We start from the raw sequence: 24,507 nt of genomic DNA, 5'->3' as shown, positions 1-24,507 counted from the left end.
ATTGCTGGAATATTGCTACAAGCGGCGTAAAACCATACTCACTCACTCACTTGATTACGAGAACCCACTCTGAACCGAGTTAAAGGTATTGTATATTCTATGACATGCAATTAATGATAACTATTGTTCAATATTAAAGGAATATTCAATTTCTAAGTACAGCCTTGTTTCAATGAGCGACATGAACTGGTCTCGTCACATTTGAGTAAGTACATATATTATCCGTTGTTTGCATTCATTGAAAACAAACTATCTTATTTATTACTTTATATGAGAGCCACTCATATATATATATATATATATATGAAATGAAATACGACTTAACAGGGCTCGACAGGATATAAGGGAGCTAACTCTATATAGTTCTAGTTATTAAGGGAGTCGAGTTCATATAGAGTTAACTCCCTTATACAAAGCGGCACCGTGTCTTCTCTTTGCCAATAATAGACGAAGCAAGTCAAAATGGATTTAGGAACGTCACATATTTGAACAAGATTGTATGATAAGCGAAGGGGGTTAAGCAACAAGCAAAGGTTTGTATAAATTGTTTCAGACAGAAGTTGTCCTCTGTCAAGAAAGAGTAAATACGGCAAATGTAAATATCCGGCTTGAGAACACGGTTGAAGGATGAAATGACACTCGGTACGAGATCGTTTTGCCACTGCACATCAGCTGACAAGATATCATTTTCAACTTGGTTGTCTAACCTCAAATTTCTGCTGATATACATGGGATTTCTCAAACACTAAGGTAATATTTAACATTATTTTCAGGCCTAATTTGCGGTCAATGTGTTCAACAGCTGTTTTGGTTGGAAAAAATTCTTGGCAGGAATTCGATGGTAGCATGTGTAGCATATATGTATTCGCATTAGTATAAATCACACCCCTCTATAGATCTATAGAGGGATGTGATTCTATTTCTATACAAATATATTTATGCTATACAGTGTATACGCTATCATTAAGTTCCTGTACATATCTTATACCCAGAACGCAGTAGACCATATAGTGTAGTATTTCGTTTTTCACTGTCGTACTTTTCATGTTTTAGTGTGCAGGTTATTGACATTGACCAATGTCATGGTAACAGCTGGTTAATGATGGCGTTCTCGTGTTACCTGACTTTGCATATTTATCATACTTGCTTTAAGTTATTTATGACAGTAGGTCTACAAAAACAATATGTAGAGAATCTTACCCGAGTGTCTTTTGATATCAAATATGAACATGAGTTGATAAAAGTGGAAAAACTCTAAGGCTTGACAAGGAGTTTTTCAATTTTTTTGTTAATGAGTGTTGATATATTTATAAATATATTCTATGACATGCAATATATATATAAATTAAATAAAAATAATATATAAATAAAATCTCACTCTCATCCCAGCAAACAATTCTACGTTGTGACAACGTTGTGACAACGTTGACTTTTCGTCGCTACAACGTTGTGATGTAACGTTGTTACAACGTCAATCTGTAGACTCCCAGCTTGGTTGCTACAACGTTGTGCGTAAACCAAAATACAACCAAATCAAGACGTTGTCACAACATCCATTTTTTACGTTGCTACAACATTTATCCAAAACGTCGCGACAACATAGGTATCGCATACATATGGCGACACTACAGCCATTGCAGCACGTTGTTGCAATGTCCATGTAGATTAACGCCTGTCTTATTCCTCAATACCTCCCAGGCAGCCTGAAAAGTTTGTACCAATCTAGTTAAGACATAAGGTACCAAGCAATACATTCTGCAAACTGAATTCACTTTAACCCTATCCGTGAAACAGCAAGTCAATGAAATGCACTCTCGTTTGGCAGAGTTTGAAATACGGCCAAGATAAAAATCTTAATGTTTTAAATTACATGTACAATTTGGTTATATAATATTTATTTTCCCAAACAGTTTTCAAGGCTATGTGCAAATTGTTCACAAATGTTTCAACACAATTAAAAGATATTTGATTTTCCCACAAATTTGCAAATTAAAAACCATCAAACAATAAGCCCTGCACAAATTGAAACATTTAAATTTTTTTCTTGGCCTTACCCCATACATTCAGCATTGAGAGCAACACTGTGACACACAGAATAGTCTATGCATCTGATGTCCTAAGATCCATTTCCCAGCAATGAAATGACAATAGTATTCTGGTTGAGGTGACCTTTATTTATTTATTAAATGACAAGTCAGAACTTGGGCTGAGTGGCTGAGGAGCCTTTTCAATCCTCAAATGAAAAGTCACAGGGATGATCTTCAACTGTATCCATAGTCTCTCCTTAAGCCTTGGTAACTGAATACAAAATGACACAAATGTTATAAAATGGCAAGGCAAGGGACATATTTCTCACATAACAAAATAATGGTTGCATTCCCCAAAATAATATTTTGATGTCTGATGTCAGTCTTTAAACAGTTAAAAACTGCTGAAAGTGGGAAGAAGGCGCTGACAGTAAAACCATGATGCTCTTGGATCATACATAAGCAGAAAAGCTTTTAGCACTGAATCATTGGTGTAACTTTATACCCCCGCCCTTTTAGATTGTGGGTATAATTAAATAAGAATCATCTAAATTTTAATTCTTGAAGATGTTTGTATATATTATTGCATCATACATACCTTTCTGTCAGTGATGTACTTTAAACAAATATGCTCCCACAATACTGTTTTCTCCACCTGAAAGAAAAACAGAAACCACAAAGTATCACATTTTTAAATAAACCAGTACTGTATTGATAAATCACATTTACTTAGAGTATGATGTAACTGGTGGTAGTATTGGCAAATAGTTTTATCAGTCAATAGATCAACTGTAGTTATTCAAAAGCAGTAACTTTACCTTTCTGCTGTACATCACAAACTAGTGATTCAAGTGAATATGTTGGCCAAGTTTCTAAAACCTTATTTGAAAAATATATACATAAATGAAAAATATGCATTGCCAAATAAAATGAATATTTCCCATATTTGAAGCATGAATGTTGAATATGAATTATGAATAGGCCTAGAAGTGTTAACACTTTGGGGTATTTATCCTAATTAAAATTGTGATTATTTTTTAAATACTAACCTTAATATTTTCCATATTAATATGCCAGGATATTTATATATAATCTATGTTCTAATATTTACAAAGCTCTGTAAATATTTATTGAAATTTATTTGTTACTACGTTTATTAACATAATACAGTTCAATATCGTTAAATATAATTCTGTAGACCTAGTATGGTAGCCTACGTGGCAACATATGGAGATCGAAAACCGAACGAATAGGGTTGCTATCAATTCCATTGTATTTTTCATTGGTGCACATTGGCTACACCTATCTCACCTTAATAATCAACAAACGATGACCAAATCACTGACAATATATGGTGTTATTTAACTTTTGACTATTGACTAGCTTATCATCACCAATATGACAATACCGCAAACACCCCGTTATAGCTCGCAACGAGAGACTCGTTTTACTTTTGCTCGTTTTCATTAGAAGGGAGTCGGACATAGATCTAGTTATCGGAAAATGATCAATTGATTCTTTTTTGGAAATAATAAAAATACACCATGATAAGAGCCTTGCTAAAATAAAATGTATAGACAGCACCAACAACCTGATGGTCCACATTTAGGCTACTTCAGTCAGTGCTAAATAGGCCTTTTCGGAAACAACAAGTATGTTTCTATCTCTTCCCGAAAATACAATTTTTCATAACATCATTGAGCGCATTAAGACTAAGGCTATAACTAGCAGCCTACAGAGAGTCGATCTGAAAATACTTCCATTGTTTTGATTCCCTCTCTTCGCTGTATAAGAGAAATATACTAAACCTTTCCCATGGCCTGAATGAGCCACATTGTTTCACAAAAATCAAAGTCCTAAGATTAGCACAAGTAAACTTTGAATAGTAATGATTTCCGAAATAACACGGAAGAAATGGCGATAACTCTCAGTGGTCAGTAGGCGATGCATAAGTTAGGCCTATTTACAGATCTACACGTTTACGATCGAAACCCGAACATAATATGACGGCCACAAAACGCCGCCAGACTGAATTCTGGTCAAACATATACTGCTTGCCCTTGGTAATTACCCTTGGTATCCATAAAATAATAATATGGAAAAAAGTCTTGGGCCTCCTTCACCTTTATATACATTATGTTCTGTGTATCAAATATTAATATCAACACTGACGCTCAGCTCAGTGAAAGTGACTGGCAAACTGCATTCTAAAGCCCGCCACTTCTGAATAATACGATACATTTAAATCATTTGACGATCTGCATGTACAGAAACATATCAACAAGCGGAGGCTGCTTCTGAAAAATTAACTTACCTCATCCGAATTCACAGATCATCTGTCCAGTTCCAGTTGCTGCACAATCTCTTGGTTGTAGACTTCTAATATGTCTAGAGTGAGCTTGAACTAAGATGGCTGGTGACAACAAATCTTCCGCGACAATGTGACGTCATTCTGACGTCACTTCACGAGGCAACAGGCTAAACTTTTCAGCAGTCGCTCTCACGCCGCAAAAAATGGGCGCAATTGTTTTTAACTGTAATATTGCTTGTGACAACATTTAGTAGACAGATAACTTCGTTATAGATATATATATATGTTTAAAAATAATAAAACTAAGAGATGGTAGATCTACAAGTGGTTTCCTATACATCATTTACAAAAAGTGTTGTAATGTCCAAAGCACAACGTTATCACAACGATAATTTGCAACATTGTTGTTACGTTATGGAATAACGTTGTCATAGAGATACGCAATTATGTTCTGGAAATTTTAGTATTAAGAGATGAAAATTTAAATGCCGAATATATACAAAGATAATGCATTACTGCCTTGGTATTCTGACAAATTCATGTTGATTTTGATAAAGCAGTTCTATTCCTTTATGACTATCGAGAAGCAAACTCTATAACGTTTCACCGACGTTTCAGAAACGTAGCTACAAAACGTTGTGTGATGTCCAATGCACAACGTTTTCACAACGTGAATGTGCAACGTTGTTATAACATTGTGAAATAACGTTGCACGTTGACGTTATAACAACGTTGTGACAACGTAATATCAAGACGTTACCAATCCACAACCTTTCCACAACGTTGTGACAACGTTGTGTGTTAGCTGGGATGTCTTTTCATATTAAACACTATGTATTTAGCTCGCCAATTTACCATCCCCAAACACACTCGCGTGATAACCTCTTTTTACACTGTGGCAAATAGTCTGTAAACAAGTAATATGAAATCAGTACTATTTTGTAGTGTATCTGTAGGATAATTGAATTTGCCATATGTTGCCAATGAGCAGCTAAAACTGTTAGTTGACCTAAAATGGCTATATATTGCCACATTCATTTCTATAGCTAGAATATTACTGAGTGTGGAGTTAACAACAAACAAGCTTATGTATATGCTACGTCACAGGGTAAGTGATGTGTCAGTCGGACAGTGACAGTAGCCAATACAGTTCCAACTGAAATCTTTATCTTATACAGTGGCGAAGCAACATATACGCAAAACAACAGTTGTTTTTAATTGCCTTTCGTGGCAATCCATTGGTCTGTCTGGTAAAGTAACTGCCCTTTGTCAAAGAGAAGCTACTCTAACCCTAGTCTATGAGGCGTCACGGCCACGGTCAGACGTTGTTGACAGTCGGTCTGTCCTGTCATAACGTTAAGGAGTGTAGTCAGATGTACACACAGCGACAAAACGAAACAAGGTAACAATTCAAACATATTTCAGCCAAATCCAACTATTTTGATTTGTGCAGAAGGTTTCAAGCCGCAGAGGTCTACAAGCACAGATATGGCTACTGGCTAGTGCCCTCGCAAAATTGTTTCGAAATTTATATCTCCAAAGTTACCAAAACTTATAAAATGCCTTAGCCATGTCACAGTTAGACACTGATTTTCAGTATATTAGACTGTTCTTTTGATAATGATAGCAATTATCCCTGTAGTTTATCCAGATTACCGATGGTTAAATCTGACTCGATCGCCAAATGAAGAGGGCCGACGCCATGTTTGTTTATAAACAGTGAAAGTAGTCCTACTTGACCTTTGATATTTGCATCTCTATCCGCATATGACCCCAACGGATATCGTTTTCATCCATTGGCTTTATCCTGCCGAGAAACCTACCCATTATATGATATATATATATATATATATATATATATATATATATATATATATATATATATATATATATATATATAATATATACTCTTCAAAAAAAGAAACTTGACATGGACTTTCAAAATTTAATATAATGCGATTGTTTCAAAATAGGACACAGAAACCCTAATTGAAACACTGTTTGAAGATCAATGTACACAATGTTCAAAACATTAATCGTGTCAGCTAGAAAGACACACATACACGATACAGTCAATGTCACAGGGGTACAGAAAATGATCAGTATCGGTTGTGCCCACCAGGTGCATCAATCACTGCTTGAAACCGACGACCCATAGATGCAATCAAGTTGTCAATAACAGGCTGTTGGATGTGCTGCCATTCATGCTGAAGTGCATCAAGAAGCGCCGGAAGTGTTTTGGGCGGTGGATTCCTTCTGCGAACGCGTCGATCCAACTCGTCCCACAGATGCTCAATAAGGGACAAATCTGGTGACTGGGCTGGCCAAGGTATTGTCTGGATGTTGTTGTGCTGTAAGAAGTCCTGACAAACACGTACAATATGCGGTATAGCGTTGTCCTGCTGGAGCTGTCCGCCATGAATGTTGACGTGAGGAAGAACGTATGGCTGTAGGATCAAGTCTCTGTAACGCACACCTGTCAATGCACCTGCCACATGCACGAGAGGCATCCTACCACCGTGATGAATTCCGGCCCATACCATGACACTCCCGCCTCCAAATGGGACAACCAGCTGCACACATTTGGGGAGTAATGTATGACCTGACGTCTGTAGACACGTGCGCGCCCATCAGCACGTGTGAGTAGGAAACGGGACTCGTCAGTAAACAGTACATTTCTCCACCTTGCATGTGCCCATCTAATCTTCTGTTGGCATCAAAGCAGATGGTCCGCCAGATGACGTGGGGTCAATACATGACGTCGAAGAGGTATTTGTGCAAAAAGGCCAGCCTCCCTCAGTCTGTTGCGTACCGTTTGATCTGATATTCTGCGTACCTGTGTGGTTGTAGACGTGGCTGTGGTAGTGCGGTCTCGGAGGTGTCCCAGCCGGATGTAATCTCCCAATGACGTTCTTCCGTTGAGCTGCATTCAGTCTTGGCATTCTGTCACCGCCTCTACTGCCGTTATAAGGACTGTATGAACAGCTGTTGATGTGGATTTTTATACCCATTCAGCAAGGGGGCCTGCTTGCCTAAATAAAGGATCCTGTGCTGCACGTTTTTTACAGGCGGTTGCGTTTGGATGAAGCTGTGAAATTGATCCCCAAACTCTATGTTTATGTGCTTTGCATGTGTTTTCACGAATTATAGACACATCATCTTTCTGTTTGACTTATTTGGTTCTCATTTGATGTAATTATTTTAGACATTTGGCAAAAAGTGGTTTTACATCTATGTCAAGTTTCTTTTTTTTAAGAGTATATATACTGATCCACTATTCTCTGGCCTCTTTTCTGTCCACATGTTTATTAATGTAATATTTGTAAAAACAATCTTCACTAGAGTTTACTATTCCATGCTGTAATAATTGTTAGACTATTATCATGATATAACAGTTATACTAAGTTTTCATATAATAATTAGATCCACAGCAAGGGCTGTAACATTTATGCAAAATTTCATATAATTATAGAACAGCATGTAATATATATTAGGATCCATGAAAAAACCAGATACAAAATATCAGTAGTTTCAGTTATAGATGTTTAGATAGATACTACCCTAAGATAACGAGAACCCATCTGCCAGACATACCACCGTATATGTCAGCAGATAAGCCGAATTTTGAGGACCAGAAAAAAGATTCTGTAGAAAGGGGTCGGCTTATTTAAGTTTATTTAATTCGATTGGATTAACATACAATAGTGGTATAAAGGGGTGTATAAAAGTTGGTATATTCTTACTGACTGACATTCTCATCATGAGTTTGAAACGAAAACGCCATGCTTATACAGTGATGCATTCAAACTGTGAATCTTCGCTCTAGCTGTATTTTCTCACGGGTTCATAATTCTATATACACTGATTCACAAAATGGCACTTTGTTGTTAATGGCAACATATAACAATTATTATGAGATTATAAAAAGACAAGAGCAACAGCTTCCCACATTATGAGAGTGGATGACTGGTTTGTTAAATCTTTATTAGAAATAACAATGACTTTTTCAATATAATTAAAACCTTTTTCATCTTATATTATTGAATATATGCGAGTACCAGCACATGTCGTGCCATCCAACTTTGCATTGTTTTTTTTGCTTATCACTTCTTTGTTCGGCTTATCTACGGGTCATGTCATTTTCTTTGTATTTCAATGGTCAAGTTAACACCTCGGCTTATCTACGGGGTCGGCTTATCTGCGGTCATATACGGTATTCAATAAGATAAAAGTCATGTCGACATAGTTTTATGGCTTGTCTTGAACTATTTTTAAGTAAATCTGTCATCACCACACTCAGTAATAGAATTATTCATTGAGCAAATACGTCAATTTAAAAACACCATTTCTCAGATGTTAGGCAGGAGGGGTTTGATGCTTAAACCAAGGACACCTCTTACCCAGGGTTATACCGACTCTCTGGAGCACCCTCAGCTATATTTAAGATATTGTTTATTGTTCTATTATGGTTTTGTTCGGATGAACAAAACCTTCCAAATGGCGCTCTGGTTTTCTTTGGGAAATTAGTCTGCAAAGAGCCTGAGTCACAGGAGACTAATCACAATTTTATTTACAAGAACAATTAACAATGAACAGTTTACAATATCTTAGCTATAGCTGAGGGTGCCACAGAGAGTCGGTACAACCCTCTGGGCTGTGGGAGAGGTCTGCTTTGTATGAGTGTCAAACCCCTTCTGCTTAACACTTTGCTTCTGTATGTATTTAACAAAACATAGAACAATAAAAAGAAATATGATTGGTTGATGCACGATGAGGTGTGCCCTATGGTTAATGAATGGCTAGACAGAGGGGAATACTTAATCCTGTTAATCCTGTTGGACTGGCACTTAACTTGTTGACATATTTACTGGGTGCTTGGAAAGAGATTATGGTATCACTTTAGACGAGCTTGTATAGGGGCTAATCCTTAATGAGTCTAAATTGAAGTATTTGCTGAATGTTATTCTAAGATAGGTGATTACAGATTTACTTAAATAAAATAGTTCAACATGTTCAAGGCAATCTATAAAACTATGTGGGGCGGTCGGGTAGCCTAGTGGTTAAAGCTTTCGCTTGTCACGCCGAAGATCCGGGATCGATTCCCGACATGGGTACAATGTGTAAAGCCCATTTCTGGTGTCCCCCACCGTGATATTGCTAGAATATTGCTAAAAGCGGCGTAAAACCAAACTCACTCACTCACTATAAAACTATGTAGCCAGAACTTTTGTCTTATTGATTAGTATGTCTGAGAGATTGGATCTTGTTACCTTAGGCTAGCAATGTAGCATCTATCTAAAAAGCTATAACTGAAACTACTGATATTTTGTATCTGCATTTTACCTTGTTTAATGTATTACTTGCTAACTAGAATTATATGAAATTTTGTATAAATGTTGCACAAAATAAAATTGTAATTAGTCTCCTGTGACTCCGGCTCTTTGCCATTGTTTGCTGACTAATTCCCCCAAGAAAACCAGCATGCCATTTGGAAGGTTTTCAACATGAGAACAGACCCATAATACTATCATCAAGTATTTGTTGAAACTTATGATTTTTGTTTCACTGTGAAGAGAGGGAATCAACTCAGTGGATATAGAACTTTCCTACGGACTAACTGTACTAGTTATTAAGGAAGAGAATATATGGATGTCAACTACTTTATTATGTGTTCCTCATAATAAAGAAGTTGACATCCATATATACTCTTCCTTTTGTGAATCGGAGCACGGGTGGCCCAGTCGTCTAAGGCGCCGCGATTCTCTGGTGCAGAGTTGCGTCCCTTGGGCACGCCAGAAACCTATGATTGTGGGTTCGAATCCTGGTTCGCCCCGATTATGTTTCTAGGTTTGTCAGCACCATACCCGTGCTCGTTTTTTTCTCCGAAGTGGTAAATGTCTTAAACCTGCATCACTTCGAGCTTTCCTACCACATTCAGCTGACACGCTACGATATAACTGGAATACTGTTAAAAGCGGCGTTAAACCCGACTCACACACTCACTCACTCACTCCTTATGTGAATCACTTCTAAATGCCTTTCAAAGACCTTTATTGCCTTTGTCTAAACAGTATCTGCACATGATCAATCACACCTCTTCAGTTGTAAAAATTATTATCATGATTATTAATGTTTTGACTTAAATATACCATATTTTCATGGTTGTGTTATTGGTGGTTTTGATGGTACTAATTTAAAAAATGAATGTTAGTTCACACTTTCTGGACACTTATTTTGTCAATGGCTACTAGGGCCAGGACGGGATACTCGGGCCGGGTGGGTCCTGAGTAGGACCCGGGTACCCACATGACTACCCGGACCCGTGGTTTGTCATGTGACATACTGTTTAATAACATTATCAATAAAACTCAATGGTTACATTACAAGTATTATAGCTAATGTTCACATTTCTTTCTCACTATGCAGGTATTTGTTCTGACTTTGATATGATCGGGTGAGAATAAAGCGTCTATCAACTGCAGATTATACATGATCATGTATCTAAATAGTCTTTGGCAGGGCTGCAGTAAGACAATTCGCTTTCAGACATTTTGTACATAACTCTTGAGTCTTACAGTGGGTATCCGGGTAGGGCCGGATTTGATAATTATATAATTGGCTTTATCCTGCTGAGAAGCATACCCATCATGCCCATTAAATGATACATTTCATGTTCTCTACTTTTTTAAGAGAGTAGTAAAATTGTTAGCCCAAACAAAGTAAATACATGACCACTATTGACCAGTTTTGTCAATTTTAAAGGGAAGAATTCCAAAGCCATTATCAATGATTATGCAACAGTAACAATTATATTTTATACCATATTCGACGTGATATGTGCCCAGGGCGCTCTGTAAAATGAGAAATAGGGGGATCTTATTAAAATATAATTTTGTTGAGAAAAAAACCCAGAGTGGAAATATACGGTAATGGACATCCTTTTTTTTTATACCTTTTATGAGTCTTGCAAATGAGCCTTTACCCACAACATTATTAGTCCTAGTGAAATAACACAACAAAACTTAATATTTCACAGTTGTGAAATTTGGGTTGTTTACCATCAGTCCCAACTTTATCTGCATCCGGGACTACACTAAGTGATTACCTGCCCCAGGTCGAGATGTTTCTGACAACAATAGCCTACATGTACGTTATCGTGATTATGCAACATGTTATCTGGGTCAGCAGAGTACTTATGTACACACAAGACAAACACTTGTCAAGTACGTATCATGCATGCAATCATCCACTTTTTAACAGTGTTATCATGTTTTGTTTCAGACAATGAGTGGTGGCATGATTGGGACATACTCCTGATATAATTGGACCTACAACAGCCATGGCAGGGAAAGATGGCCACACTGCCATGTCTGACCTGGGAGGGGAAGATTCAGGGAGGACCCATGGTGATGACCGCACCCAAGCTGCTGCCAACTCCACTGCAGCATCTACGTATTTCAATGAAAGGATTCCCATCCCTGATGCTGGGAATGTGAGTACAGGGTTTGCCATGCAGAGCTCCAGATAAACTGCGTATCTGCGTAAAATATGCATCAGAAATGCAGAAATACGCAGTAAAATAAAATCCAAGCGTATCAAATACGCAACGAACGTTACAGATACGCTACAAAAATAAAACTTGTGCGTATCATCAAAATATTGTGAAGTAACCCTGCGTATTCTATTAGGAAATCACAAACTTATTTTGTAATTATAAACGGGCATTCCATCAACCTTGACAAACTCCATGATGACAGTTACGGTACATCATGATCATTTGCCATCACACTTTCTCGTATCATGGTATTTTTGAGTCCTATAAAGCTCTTGAACCCACACGACACCAGTTTGCGGGGACTAGATGAATAGTGTTATTAAATATTTAACTTAAATGCCCACATGTGTAAAAACTAGTGGGTAACAGAAATTTGAATGCCCAGATAGAATTACTGATACCCAATGTTTTTAAAATGCATGGGTAAAATACCCACAACACCAAAAGCTTATCTGGAGCTCTGGCCATGGCCTGGAAGGTTATCATGATCCCTAGCCGGACAACAGAGAGTCATTGGTCTTTTGTAGGGGTCTTTTTTATTCCTCACCATAAAATGCCAGGTTTAGAGTGAGTGAGTTCAAATTTAACATTGCATCAGCATTATTTTAGCCATATAGTGACCCCAGGTTTAGAAATTAACGCTACCCAGGGGCTAGTACAATTTTTTGTGGGCTAGTACATATTTCCAAATTTCCCCATTGTTTTAACATTACATGGGCATTTATCTTTACCCTGGCTGGTAAAGCTTTCAGTTTAGTTCTATCCCTATAATGCGGGGGATATTGAGCTAAGTATCGTCATACATATTGGATCACACAATTTGTGTATCGTTCCAGCCCTAGACTGTCTTTGTGGTCTAGTGGTAGAGCGTCCACCCGGAGAGCGGAAGGTTTGGGGTTCGATCCCCGGCTGTGCCAAGGACTGGTTGGCTCGGAGTCAGTATCCTGTGTCTGAGTGGGGTATTCATGTTAAACTGCGGCCTGGTATCTCAGTGAGCCAGCACTATAAATCAGCAAACACACACACACACGCACTGACATGTACGTCGCTATATAAGTGCAATAATCTTGGACGTGACGTTAAACCCCATTTCACCTCACTGGCCCAGCCCTAATATTTGTTGCAGTCAAGATATTGGACTTGTGGCCATGTCTATCCTTGCTGATGATGTAGCGTGATGGCATGGGGCATTGCTCATGCAGTCAGTCACTGGTTTGTCTGTTTTCAGACTTCATCATTTAAAGGGCACCTGTGATGAAGATGATCAAGATGGAATATTGTTGACTGTGATGCTAAACAACATTCACTCCCTCAGTTTCGCATTGACATAGAATTTAAATTTGGAAATCTTGTACATGATCATCTTCCCGAGGCAAGAGAGTTAACTTTAAAAGTCCAGTTTCCACCCTTGCCGAACTAGGCTTGAATTCCTGGGCTCGATCATAGCGCCACCAGTGGCTATTACGAGTTATGTCCCTTATAAGCCTCTCCTATGGACCCATCAGAATCCACCTCTCGTATCACTTGCATTTGCTTCAAACAAAACTGCGGCGCCCAGTCAAGACGATCTGATCGATAATCAAGATCTATATATTGTGATGAAACAAGTCTGACATCGTGAAGTGCATCAAAACACATGAGCACCTTGATTAAAAACATGAAAAGATTTGGAAAATATCTGTTGACAATGAGTTGGCGGTGCACATGCTTTGCAAGTCCTTCATTCGACCGAAATCTGCATGACAGTTTATGAACTTGATTTCGATTTCAGAGCACGATTTTGATTGGACTGTGCATAGACTCGTTGTCTAGCCAAAATGTAACTCCATAATACCAGCCTAGTTCGGCAAGGATGGAAACTGGACTTTTTTAGTCAGTTAACTCATTTGCCTTGGGAAGATGGTACATAATGTACCTGAAAATCCATCAGACAAGTGGTTTGGCTCCATGAAATGAAGTTGTTGCCTGAAATAGAATTGTGACCATGCAAAATAGTAACTTTCGAGCCTGCCTATATTTACTGAGGTCTTCCTTTACCAAACTCCCTTCACAAAGTAAGTCGCAACATTTACCAGGCTCACATATTCTGTCTTAAGAATCCAACAAATCATATCTTTACAGCCTCGGTTTAGTTTCCGGAAATTATGGGCGTTCACTGGGCCAGGTTTTCTGATGAGCATTGCATACCTGGATCCTGGGAACGTAGAGTCTGATCTGCAGTCTGGTGCCGTCGCTCAGTTCAAGGTTAGTAATCAGTTAGCTGACTAGGGTGTACCTAGTAGGTAAGTTGACAATGCAACAGAGCTTGAAATCTATACCTGCTTCCAAAACTTACTCAGTCATCTGTTCTGTGTTTGTTTCAGCTGCTATGGGTTCTACTAGCCTCTGCTTTGTTGTGGCTGATGATGCAGCGACTTGCCGCACAAACGTATCAGTCATCTGTTCTGTTTGTTTCAGCTGCTATGGGTTCTACTAGCCTCTACTTTGTTGGGGCTGATGATGCAGCGACTTGCCGCACAAATGTATCAGTCATCTGTTCTGTTTGTTTCAGCTGCTATGGGCTCTACTAGCCTCTGCTTTGTTGTGGCTGATGATGCATCGACTTGCCGCACAAACGTATCAGTCATCTATTCTGTTTGTTTCAGCTGCTATGGGTTCTACTAGCCTCTGCTTTGTTGTGGCTGATGATGCAGCGACTTGCCGCACAAACGTATCAGTCATCTGTTCTGTTTGTTTCAGCTGCTATGGGTTCTACTAGCCTCTACTTTGTTGGGGCTGATGCTGCAGCGACTAGCAGCACGCCTCGGGGTGGTCACAGGGATGCATCTAGCCGAGGTCTGTTACCGGCAGTACCCTAAAGCATCCCGCCTCATCTTGTGGATCATGGTAGAGATCGCCATCATTGGCTCTGACATGCAAGAGGTCATCGGAACATCCATTGCATTATATATTTTGTCAAATGGAAAGTAAGTAAAACTGACAACTGTAAATGTCTCATACACATTGTGTAGCCCATATGATGGCAACAAATGTGCCTTGGCACTTGGCATAAATTTGAATTTAATTTACCAGGACTTCAAAAGTTGTTTGTTCAGTGCCGCACTCAGCAATATTCCAGCTATATGATGGCAGTCTGTAAATAATAAGTGTGGACCAGGCAATCCAGTGATTGACATCATTAGCATCAATCCACGTAATTGGGATATGAAGACATGCATCAACCATGTCAGTGATCATGACCGCCAGATCCTGTTAGTTGTCTCTTACGACAAGAAAAGCCGTGTTTTAGGGCAAGCAGAGGTTGCTGAAAACCTACTCTAACCCAGATGATGGACATTTTTTGACATTGAGCTTGAAAGTCAAGGGTTCTTGTCATAACCCTAATGTTGGAAGTTGAACGATTTAGTGGGTCCCTATATTGATATAGGTACTATAGGAGTATGCTGTGTAAGGCGACCATGCCTGTCGTAAGAGGCATCTAACGGGATCGGTTGGTCAGGCTTGCTGACTTGGTTTATACATGTTATCATATCCCAATGACGTGGATCTATGCTCTTGATGTCAATCACTGTCTTGTGCAGACCCGATTATTTACAGACTGCTGTCATATAGCTCAAATATTGCTGAGTGTGCCAATAAACAACAACAAATAAACAAACAACACTATAGGAGTAATCCTTTAGGACTCCAGAAGCGACCATAATTTTGAACACTGGATAGGTAAGCATGAATAAGCTTTCCATCATAATCACTAACCATGTTGCTAACAGATGGAAGCCCTAGAGGTCATTCCGGGGTAGAATAGGTCTTCAGGAACCCATGCTTGCTGTAAAAGGCGACTATGCTTGTTGTTAAAGGCGACTAACAGGATCGGGTGGTCAGGCTTGCTGACTTGGTTGATGCATGTCATCGATCCCAATTGCGTGGCTCGATACTCATGATATCAATCACTGGATTGTCTGGTCCAGACTCGATTATTTACAGACCACCGTCATATAGCTGGAATATTGCTGAGTTTGGCGTTAAACAACAAACAAACCAACCAACCCTAGAGGTCAGCATCACTCTTGTATTCAAACATTTTGAAAGATGAAAAGATCAACAGTTCAAACTCTCTCTTCGATTTCTATTTTCCAATACTATTTGTGGAAGCATTGTGAAGATGAATTGTGAATTTCTCTATGCACTTTTCACACCTGATACATTAGCACCAAAATCACTAAACCAATGAAACCTTAAGTTTGCATGGATAATCCTCCCAATTTCGTTCTTCTGATCAGAACTTCATTCATTATCCTTCATATGTTTTAAAAATATGATAATATACATTTTATCATGTTGATGAGTACGCAGTCCTAATGATGTTCTTGTAATCAATTATTACTAAACAAGTCAATGTGTTGAAGATAATATAATTGACTACTACAAACATTTTGGATTGCAGTTTTTTGTCTCTAAGATTTGTGGCTTGCTTAGGAACATTGTTTTACATGTTTAAGTTTCCAACTCCCACTGCAGCTATATGTACTGTCAGTAGGTCTGGGACGAGTCCAAATTTACTACCCGGGTACCCACCCCCTATTACCCGACCCTACCCGGGTACCCACCCCCTATTACCCGACCCTACCCGGGTACCCACACCCTATTACCCGATCCTACCCGGGTACCCACCCCCTATTACCCGACCCTACCCGGGTACCCACCCCCTATTACCCGACCCTACCCGGGTACCCACCCCCTATTACCCGACCCTACCCGGGTACCCACCCCCTATTACCCGACCCTACCCGGGTACCCACCCCCTATTACCCGACCCTACCCGGGTACCCACCCCCTATTACCTGACCCTACCCGGGTACCCACACCCTATTACCTGACCCTACCCAGGTACCCACCCCCTATTACCTGACCCTACCCAGGTACCCACCCCCTATTACCTGACCCTACCCAGGTACCCACCCCCTATTACCTGACCCTACTTGGGTACCCGCTGTAGGTCTCAAGAGATACAAAATGTCTGATTGAGAATTTGTTTACCACAGCACTTGCAAAATGCATTTAGATACATGTATTAAACAATCTGGTCATGCTTACACTGGAGTTGACTCAAGTTATATCTTTATTCACCATTTGAAAAGTCAGAAGGAATGGGTGCATAATCAGAAAGAAATATGAACGTTAGTGACTTGTAGTGTAACCATAGACTTCCAGATAATTTTTGTCATTAAACAATATATCACATGACTAACCACGGGTACGGGTAGTCCTGTGGGTACCTACTTAACCCAGGTACCCGAGTTACCCGTTCCGGCCCTAACTGTTAACATGTAACACTGCAGATATTCATGTACCAGGTGAGCTAACTTTAATACCACACTGCAATTTTCTAAGAGGACCGTTTATTGTTTTAGAATCCCTCTCTATGGCGGAGTAATCATCACTATAGCAGACACCTTCACCTTCCTGCTGCTGGACAAATATGGGTTACGGAAGCTGGAGGCTTTCTTTGCCTTCCTCATCTTTGCTATGGCTGTAACATTTGGCTATGAGGTGTGTTGAAAATCTATTTCCAGCTGTGTGTTCGTCTGTACATTGTGAAATGAATGGAGTGTGTCTTTCAAACTGATTCATCCTGAAGTAATATATATGGACATTGTAAAATATAGTTATATATATTATATATGAGGCTATTACTTAATATTTGTTGTGAGGAACATTTAACAGAGGTTTGGTCATTATGATTGATAAATGAAAACACAAACTTGGATGATACTACTGTTTATATGCAGTGGTGGGCCTTGGTCTGTAGTTTCCCTGTTTGAGTGATGTGTTCTGGTGGTTGGCCATTGTCTGTAGTTTCCCTGTATGAGTGATGTGTTCTGCTGGTTGGCCATTGTCTGTAGTTTCCCTGTTTGAGTGATGTGTTCTGGTGGTGGGCCATTGTCTGTAGTTTCCCTGTTTGAGTGATGTGTTCTGGTGGTTGCCCTGTTTGAGTGATGTGTTCTGCTGGTTGCCCTGTTTGAGTGATGTGTTCTGCTGGTTGCCCTGTTTGAGTGATGTGTTCTGCTGGTTGCCCTGTTTGAGTGATGTGTTCTGGTGGTGGGCCATTGTCTGTAGTTTCCCTGTTTGAGTGATGTGTTCGGGTGGTGGGCCATTGTCTGTAGTTTCCCTGTTTGAGTGATGTGTTCTGGTGGTTGCCCGTATGAGTGATGTGTTCTGCTGGTTGGCCATTGTCTGTAGTTTCCCTGTTTGAGTGATGTGTTCTGGTGGTGGGCCATTGTCTGTAGTTTCCCTGTTTGAGTGATGTGTTCTGGTGGTGGGCCATTGTCTGTAGTTTCCCTGTATGAGTGATGTGTTCTGGTGGTGGGCCATTGTCTGTAGTTTTCCTGATTAAGTGATGTGTTCTGGTGGTTGCCCGTATGAGTGATGTGTTCTGCTGGTTGGCCATTGTCTGTAGTTTCCCTGTTTGAGTGATGTGTTCTGGTGGTGGGCCATTGTCTGTAGTTTCCCTGTTTGAGTGATGTGTTCTGGTGGTGGGCCATTGTCTGTAGTTTCCCTGTTTGAGTGATGTGTTCTGGTGGTGGGCCATTGTCTGTAGTTTCCCTGTTTGAGTGATGTGTTCTGGTGGTGGGCCATTGTCTGTAGTTTCCCTGTTTGAGTGATGTGTTCTGGTGGTGGGCCATTGTCTGTAGTTGCCCTGTTTGAGTGATGTGTTCTGGTGGTGGGCCATTGTCTGTAGTTTCCCTGTATGAGTGATGTGTTCTTGTGGTTGGCAATTGTCTGTAGTTTTCCTGTTTATGTGATGTGTTCTGGTGGTTGCCCCGTATGAGTGATGTGTTCTGGTGGTTGGCCATTGTCTGTAGTTGCCCTGTTTGAGTGATGTGTTCTGCTGGTGGTCAATTGTCTGTAGTTTCCCTGTATGAGTGATGTGTTCTGGTGGTTGGCCATTGTCTGTAGATTCCCTGTTTGAGTGATGTGTTCTGGTGGTGGGCCATTGTCTGTAGATTCCCTGTTTGAGTGACTTGTTCTCTTGCAGTATGTGGTGGTGGCCCCAGACCAGGGCCAGGTGATGAAGGGGCTGTTTGTGCCCTATTGTGGGGGCTGTGGCCCCACACAGCTGATGCAGGGCATAGCCATGGTTGGCGCCATCATCATGCCCCACAACATCTACCTACATTCAGCTCTCGTCAAGGTGAGCCTTCTTTCGCTTTTCATAAGCAACACATATTGCTTTGAAAGTTTTGCAGCCTGCTAATGGTAAACATAGAGAAATGTAATTTATGAAAGTTGTTTTTCAGCAGATTTGATTGTTTGACATGTTTGAGGTAACAATGATTTTGAGGTCAGCTGTTGCTCATTTAACAATTTCAAGAATTCAAATGACTATTAATTCTTGAATTAAGAAGTGAGAGGTCATAGTTTTGTCAAATCTTTATTGGACCACTTCTGTGGTCTAGTGGCTAGAGTTTCAACCTTTGAGGCGGAAGGCCGGTGGTTCGATCCCGTGTCATACCAAAGGCGTGGAAAGATGGTACTTGTTGTTACCCAGCCCATAGCTTGGCATTAAGAAGATAAAACAAGGACTGGATGACTGGGAGTCAGTATTCTGTGTCTGAATGAGATATCCAAGTTAACCTGTGGCATGGGCTGGGGGCTGGGAATCGTAGATAAAAAAATCTTGTTAACTCAAAGCTCCAAAATATCAAAAGAACAACCTGGCGCTGTTACCATTTCATGTATTTTTTCAGTCAAGAGAAGTAGACCGGAATAAGAAGGCAGAAGTCCGCGAGGCCAACTTCTACTTCTTTATCGAGGCTGTGATTGCCTTGTTTGTGTCCTTTGTCATCAATCTGTTTGTGGTGGCAGTGTTTGCTGAAGGGCTTTACTCCAGAACCACGAGGGAGATTGTAAGCAGATCAAAAGTTGTTTGTTATTTGTTTCAGCAGTTAGCAGTATTCTTGCGATATCATGACGGCCTGTAACTCTTGGCCTGTCAAGCCAGTAGTAAAACAAAAATTATTTTGCAAACAGAATCAGGAATAATTTCTGTGTTTAGTAATGTCCCTTTAACATGAATGAGCTCTGTACTTGCACAAACCTGGCTAGGGGCAGGGGTGGCCTAGGTGTCTACCATGCCACAGTTTACTCTGCAGAGTTGCATCCCTTGGGCGCACCAGACACCTACAATCATGGGTATGAATCCTAGTTCACCCCAATTAGGTTTCTAGGTTTGTCAGCGTCCTACCCTGAAAGAGGACTGTGCTTGTCGTAAGAGGCAACTAACGGGATTGGGTGGTCAGGCTCTCTGACTTGGTTGATGAATGTCATCATATCCCAATTGCATTGATCAATGCTCATGATATCAATCACTAGATTGTCTGGTCCAGACTCTTTTATTAACAGACTGCAATCACATAGTTGGAATTTGCTGAGTGAGGCGTTAAACAACAAAGAAACAACAAAGCAATGATAAAGGAACTTGTTTGTGTCCCACTATTTGATTTAAAAGGGTTTTAGATTGGATTTGTAGCTCAAAAACTTCTAGAATTTCCACTGCATATGCAGACATCTTCCGACCAACCTGATTCTATGTTTTGCTCACTTTTCAGTACAACAGCTGTGTTGCCGCTGGTAACCCTCATGCGTATGTCTTTGATGTAAGTAATTTTGATACACATGAATTCTTTTTAAGCACAATCTCGTTGATATCAGGGTCTTTTGCCCCAGTGTGATACCTCTCTGCATGAAGGTTGGACCCCTACATGGGATGTCACGTCAATGAACTATCTAATCAGCCATTCAGCCTCGAGGCTTCTAAATGTTTGGTTCGAGTGAGCAAAATTATAAGGGCTGCGCCATAATATTGTAACTAACTAACTAACTAACTAACTAACTAACTAACTTACTAACTAACTAACTAACTAACTAACTAACTAACTAACTAACTAACTAACTAACTAACTAACTAACTAACTAACTCACTCACTCACTCACTCACTCACTCACTCACTCACTCACTCACTCACTCACTCACTCACTCACTCACTCACTCACTCACTCACTCACTCACTCACTCACTCACTCACTCACTCACTCACTCACTCACTCACTCACTCACTCACTCACTCACTCACTCACTCACTCACTCACTCACTCACTCACTCACTCACTCACTCACTCACTCACTCACTCACTCACTCACTCACTCACTCACTCACTCACTCACTCACTCACTCACTCACTCACTCACTCACTCACTCACTCACTCACTCACTCACTCACTCACTCACTCACTCAGATAGGTATCATGTTGCAGTGAAGATCTGACTTTGTTGAGGAGGTGTAAATAAACCAAGACTGTGTACTGTGCAACCAGGTTGGTCTGGTTGTCATGTCATCATGCACCTGATGAAAATTAAATTAAGTTCCTTAAATGATCACCGAATTTACCTGCATGTTTGGTGACGGTCCGGGCCAATGTTATGTGTTGATTTACAGATTTGACAGGACTACTTTGACGTTAATTTCCTTGAAGACCTTCTTGGAAATGAAATTAAGTATGCCACATGCCACAAGCAAGAGAGTTAACTGACTTTAAAAGTCAAGTTCCACCCTTGCCGAACTAAGCTGGAATTTCTGGGCCTGATTGTAGCGCCACCATTGGCGATAACGAGTTATGTCCCTTCTATGCCTCTCCTATGGACCAATCAGATTCCACCCTCGTATCACTTGTAATTGTTTCAAACAAAATTGCGGTGCCTAGTAAAGACGATCTGATCGATAATCAAGATCTCTGTGATAAAACAGGTCTTACATCTCGAAGTGCATCAAATCACATGAGCAGCTTGATTAAAAACATGAAAAGATTTGGAAAATATCTGTTGAAAACTAGTTGGCGGTGAACATGCTTTGCAAATCCCGCAATTGACTGAAACCTGCACGACAGTTTACGAACTGGTTTTTTATTTTGTTACACGATTTTGATTGGACTATGCATAGACTTATTAGTCCAGCCAAAATGTAACTCCATAATACCAGCCTAGTTTAACAAGGGTGGAAACTGGACTTTTATGGTCAGTTAACTGTCTTGCCTCGGGAAGATGTCAGGCTGTTGCCCCCTACTCAGCCTTGGACCCCACGATGTATTCCTAGAGACTCCCCTTGACAAGAATAGAATAGATAGTCTGAGGTAGACCTGATTAGTGGAGGAGACTGCCTGTGTATTCAAATCCTGCATGTTTCCTTCAACAGGTGAATGACACTAATGGGCTGGTTGAAGTGGACATCTACAGAGGGGTGAGTTGATCTTGCAGCTGATGCTTGGGAACAGTGGTGATGGTGAGTTGGTGGTTCATGCTTAGGACTAGTGTCAACATTGCGAGAATGATGAGAGGTGAGGTGAGGTGAAATGGGTCTTAATATCGTGTTCAAGACTATTGCACTTATGTAGCAACAGGGATAGGTGCTAAAAATAATCTACAAATTTGAAAAAAAAATTAATTAAAATAACAACTTAGTTGGGCCACATTTATTACTTACTATTGCTTACAGTGTGTGTTTATATTGATAGAATAACTCCTCCTATTCCTTAAAAACCTATATGTAATAACAGGATTCATTTAATGTTTTTCGTCCTTTGAAAGAAGCACATTTTCCCTTAAACGTACATTCTTTTAGTACATGTCTGCGAGATTGGCATAATAGGAATTCTTCCTTCCTTCTCCAGGGGGTGTTTCTGGGATGTCAGTTTGGGGTCGCTGCTATGTACATTTGGGCAGTGGGGATCCTGGCCGCTGGTCAAAGTTCAACCATGACCGGCACATATACTGGACAGTTTGTGATGGAGGTGAGAATATTGAATATTGAGACGTTTTTTACATTATTAGACCAATTTCTTTTGTAAAATTGTTATATAAGATATGATGATAATTGTTCAGTACATGAAGAATCCATATGTCCTGACCAATTTGACTCGACATTGGTTAAGGTGAAAAGGCCCCAAGGTCTCTGTGGTCTTATTTCGTGTAATCATGGTATTATGCCCTTATTGTGTAGACTATATTCATCCATGCTTACAGTCACTTTACTGTCTGGCCCAGCTGAAATTTTGTACAAGTCCAGTAGTATAGATTAATTGTGCCAGAGCCACTTACTGTAAACAGGGAATTTTTTGCGACCGTTTTATTATTGCGAGTTTTGCGAACGAGACTCAATCGCAAAAATTAAAAACGCAAAAATAAGTATAAATAATACATACATATTTTATTCATTGCAACACGTCATCAAATGTTGAAATCATCAACCAGAACCACAAGTTACTCAATAAGTTAAAAACACAAATGAATGCAGAATGGTTACACAATACATAACAAATGACAGTGTAAACAGACCAATTAGTGTCACTGTTACCTCACAGTAATCCTGCCTTCTTTCCGGCCAACTCAGATTAACTAGCTTCGGAGAGAAGCTGTCTATTGTTTGGTAATTGAGTGGTCATCTCAACACAGCAACTCGCAAAAATATCTCGTCGCAGTATTGTCTTTGATGTGGTATTCGCAATATTTTAACGGCGCAGAAATAAAGCTGTTTACAGTATTTCTCTTCAAACACAGCGTTTCTATGAAGCATTGCACTGATTAAGCTGAAGTGGAAACACTGTGGTTCATATTTACTTCTTTTCATGGAGACTACCTAAATAGTAAAGTGTTGCTTCTTATTGGAATTTGGCCTTCTCTAATTAGAATTTAATCTGATTTTTTTTGGTAAGATTTTAGATTTATTTAGGTAAGAAACAACTTGCCATTGAAATATGACCATTATCTGTTGATGGTGGTTGATAATTATTGCCATTTGACAACTGACAACGTTGTTTAATATGTTTAGTGAAGTGTTGAGCAATACCTTTAAGGGGAGTAGCCTAGCAGGTAGGGTTTAGTCTTTTTATGTTCTAGACCCGATTTTTTTTCTCAGAACTTGTGTGATCTTGAAGCCAGTGAGTGAGTGAGTTGGGTTTAACGCCGCTTTTAACAGTATTACAGTTAAGTTGTGGCGGTCAGCTTAATGTGGGAGAAAAGCCAGAAGTGATGCAGTTCTCAGACGTTTACCACTTCGGTGAAACACGCGAGCACGGAAATGGTGCTGACAAACCTAGAAACATAATGAACTGGGATTCGATCCCACAATCATAGGTTTCTGGCGTGCCCAAGGGACGCAACTCTGCACAGCGAATCGCGGCGCCTTAGACAACATGGCCACCCGTGCCAAACAGATGACCCGTTTAGTGGTAGATCAAAAAGTAATAAAACAAGAAGTGAAATATAAGGTTGGAGAAAAGAGAAGAGCTTAGTGAACAGTGGAAAATCTGGCCCAGACTTGATTATTTTACAGACTGCTATGATATAGCTGAAATATGCGGTGTGAAAAAACAAACAAATATACTGAATCACCAATATATCAAAGGGAGACAATCCTTGTAAAGTGAGTGAGTGAGTGAGTATGGTTTTACGCCAATTTTAGCAATATTCCAGCAATATCACGGCGGGGGGGGCACCAGAAATGGGCTTCACACATTGTACCCATGTCGGGAATCGAACCCGGGTCTTCGGCGTGACGAG

The 24,507-nt window shown here is 39.9% G+C and overlaps 1 protein-coding gene across 2 annotated transcripts in view; it reads left to right on the top strand.

Moving 5' to 3' along the window:
• Positions 1-411: 411 nt before the first annotated feature.
• The window catches only part of LOC139464861 (natural resistance-associated macrophage protein 2-like), a 36,210-nt gene continuing 12,114 nt past the window's right edge, over positions 412-24,507 (top strand). Inside the window, exons 1-10 of one of the 2 annotated variants that reach the window (XM_071246418.1) lie at positions 412-533; positions 11,620-11,830; positions 14,015-14,137; positions 14,633-14,859; positions 17,305-17,443; positions 18,930-19,085; positions 19,642-19,800; positions 20,503-20,550; positions 22,145-22,189; positions 22,620-22,739. In XM_071246418.1, coding sequence (XP_071102519.1) covers positions 11,678-11,830; positions 14,015-14,137; positions 14,633-14,859; positions 17,305-17,443; positions 18,930-19,085; positions 19,642-19,800; positions 20,503-20,550; positions 22,145-22,189; positions 22,620-22,739 — 1,170 coding nt within the window. In that variant the 5' untranslated portion in view covers positions 412-533; positions 11,620-11,677. The other variant, XM_071246419.1, reaches the window with a different exon arrangement.

This window comes from Haliotis cracherodii, unplaced genomic scaffold, assembly GCF_022045235.1.
Source record: "Haliotis cracherodii isolate W230 unplaced genomic scaffold, xgHalCrac1.p SCAF_17, whole genome shotgun sequence".
Classification (NCBI taxonomy): domain Eukaryota; kingdom Metazoa; phylum Mollusca; class Gastropoda; order Lepetellida; family Haliotidae; genus Haliotis; species Haliotis cracherodii.
The sequence above is the reverse complement of the archived record's forward strand: the minus strand, read 5'-3'. Positions and strand labels throughout refer to the sequence as shown.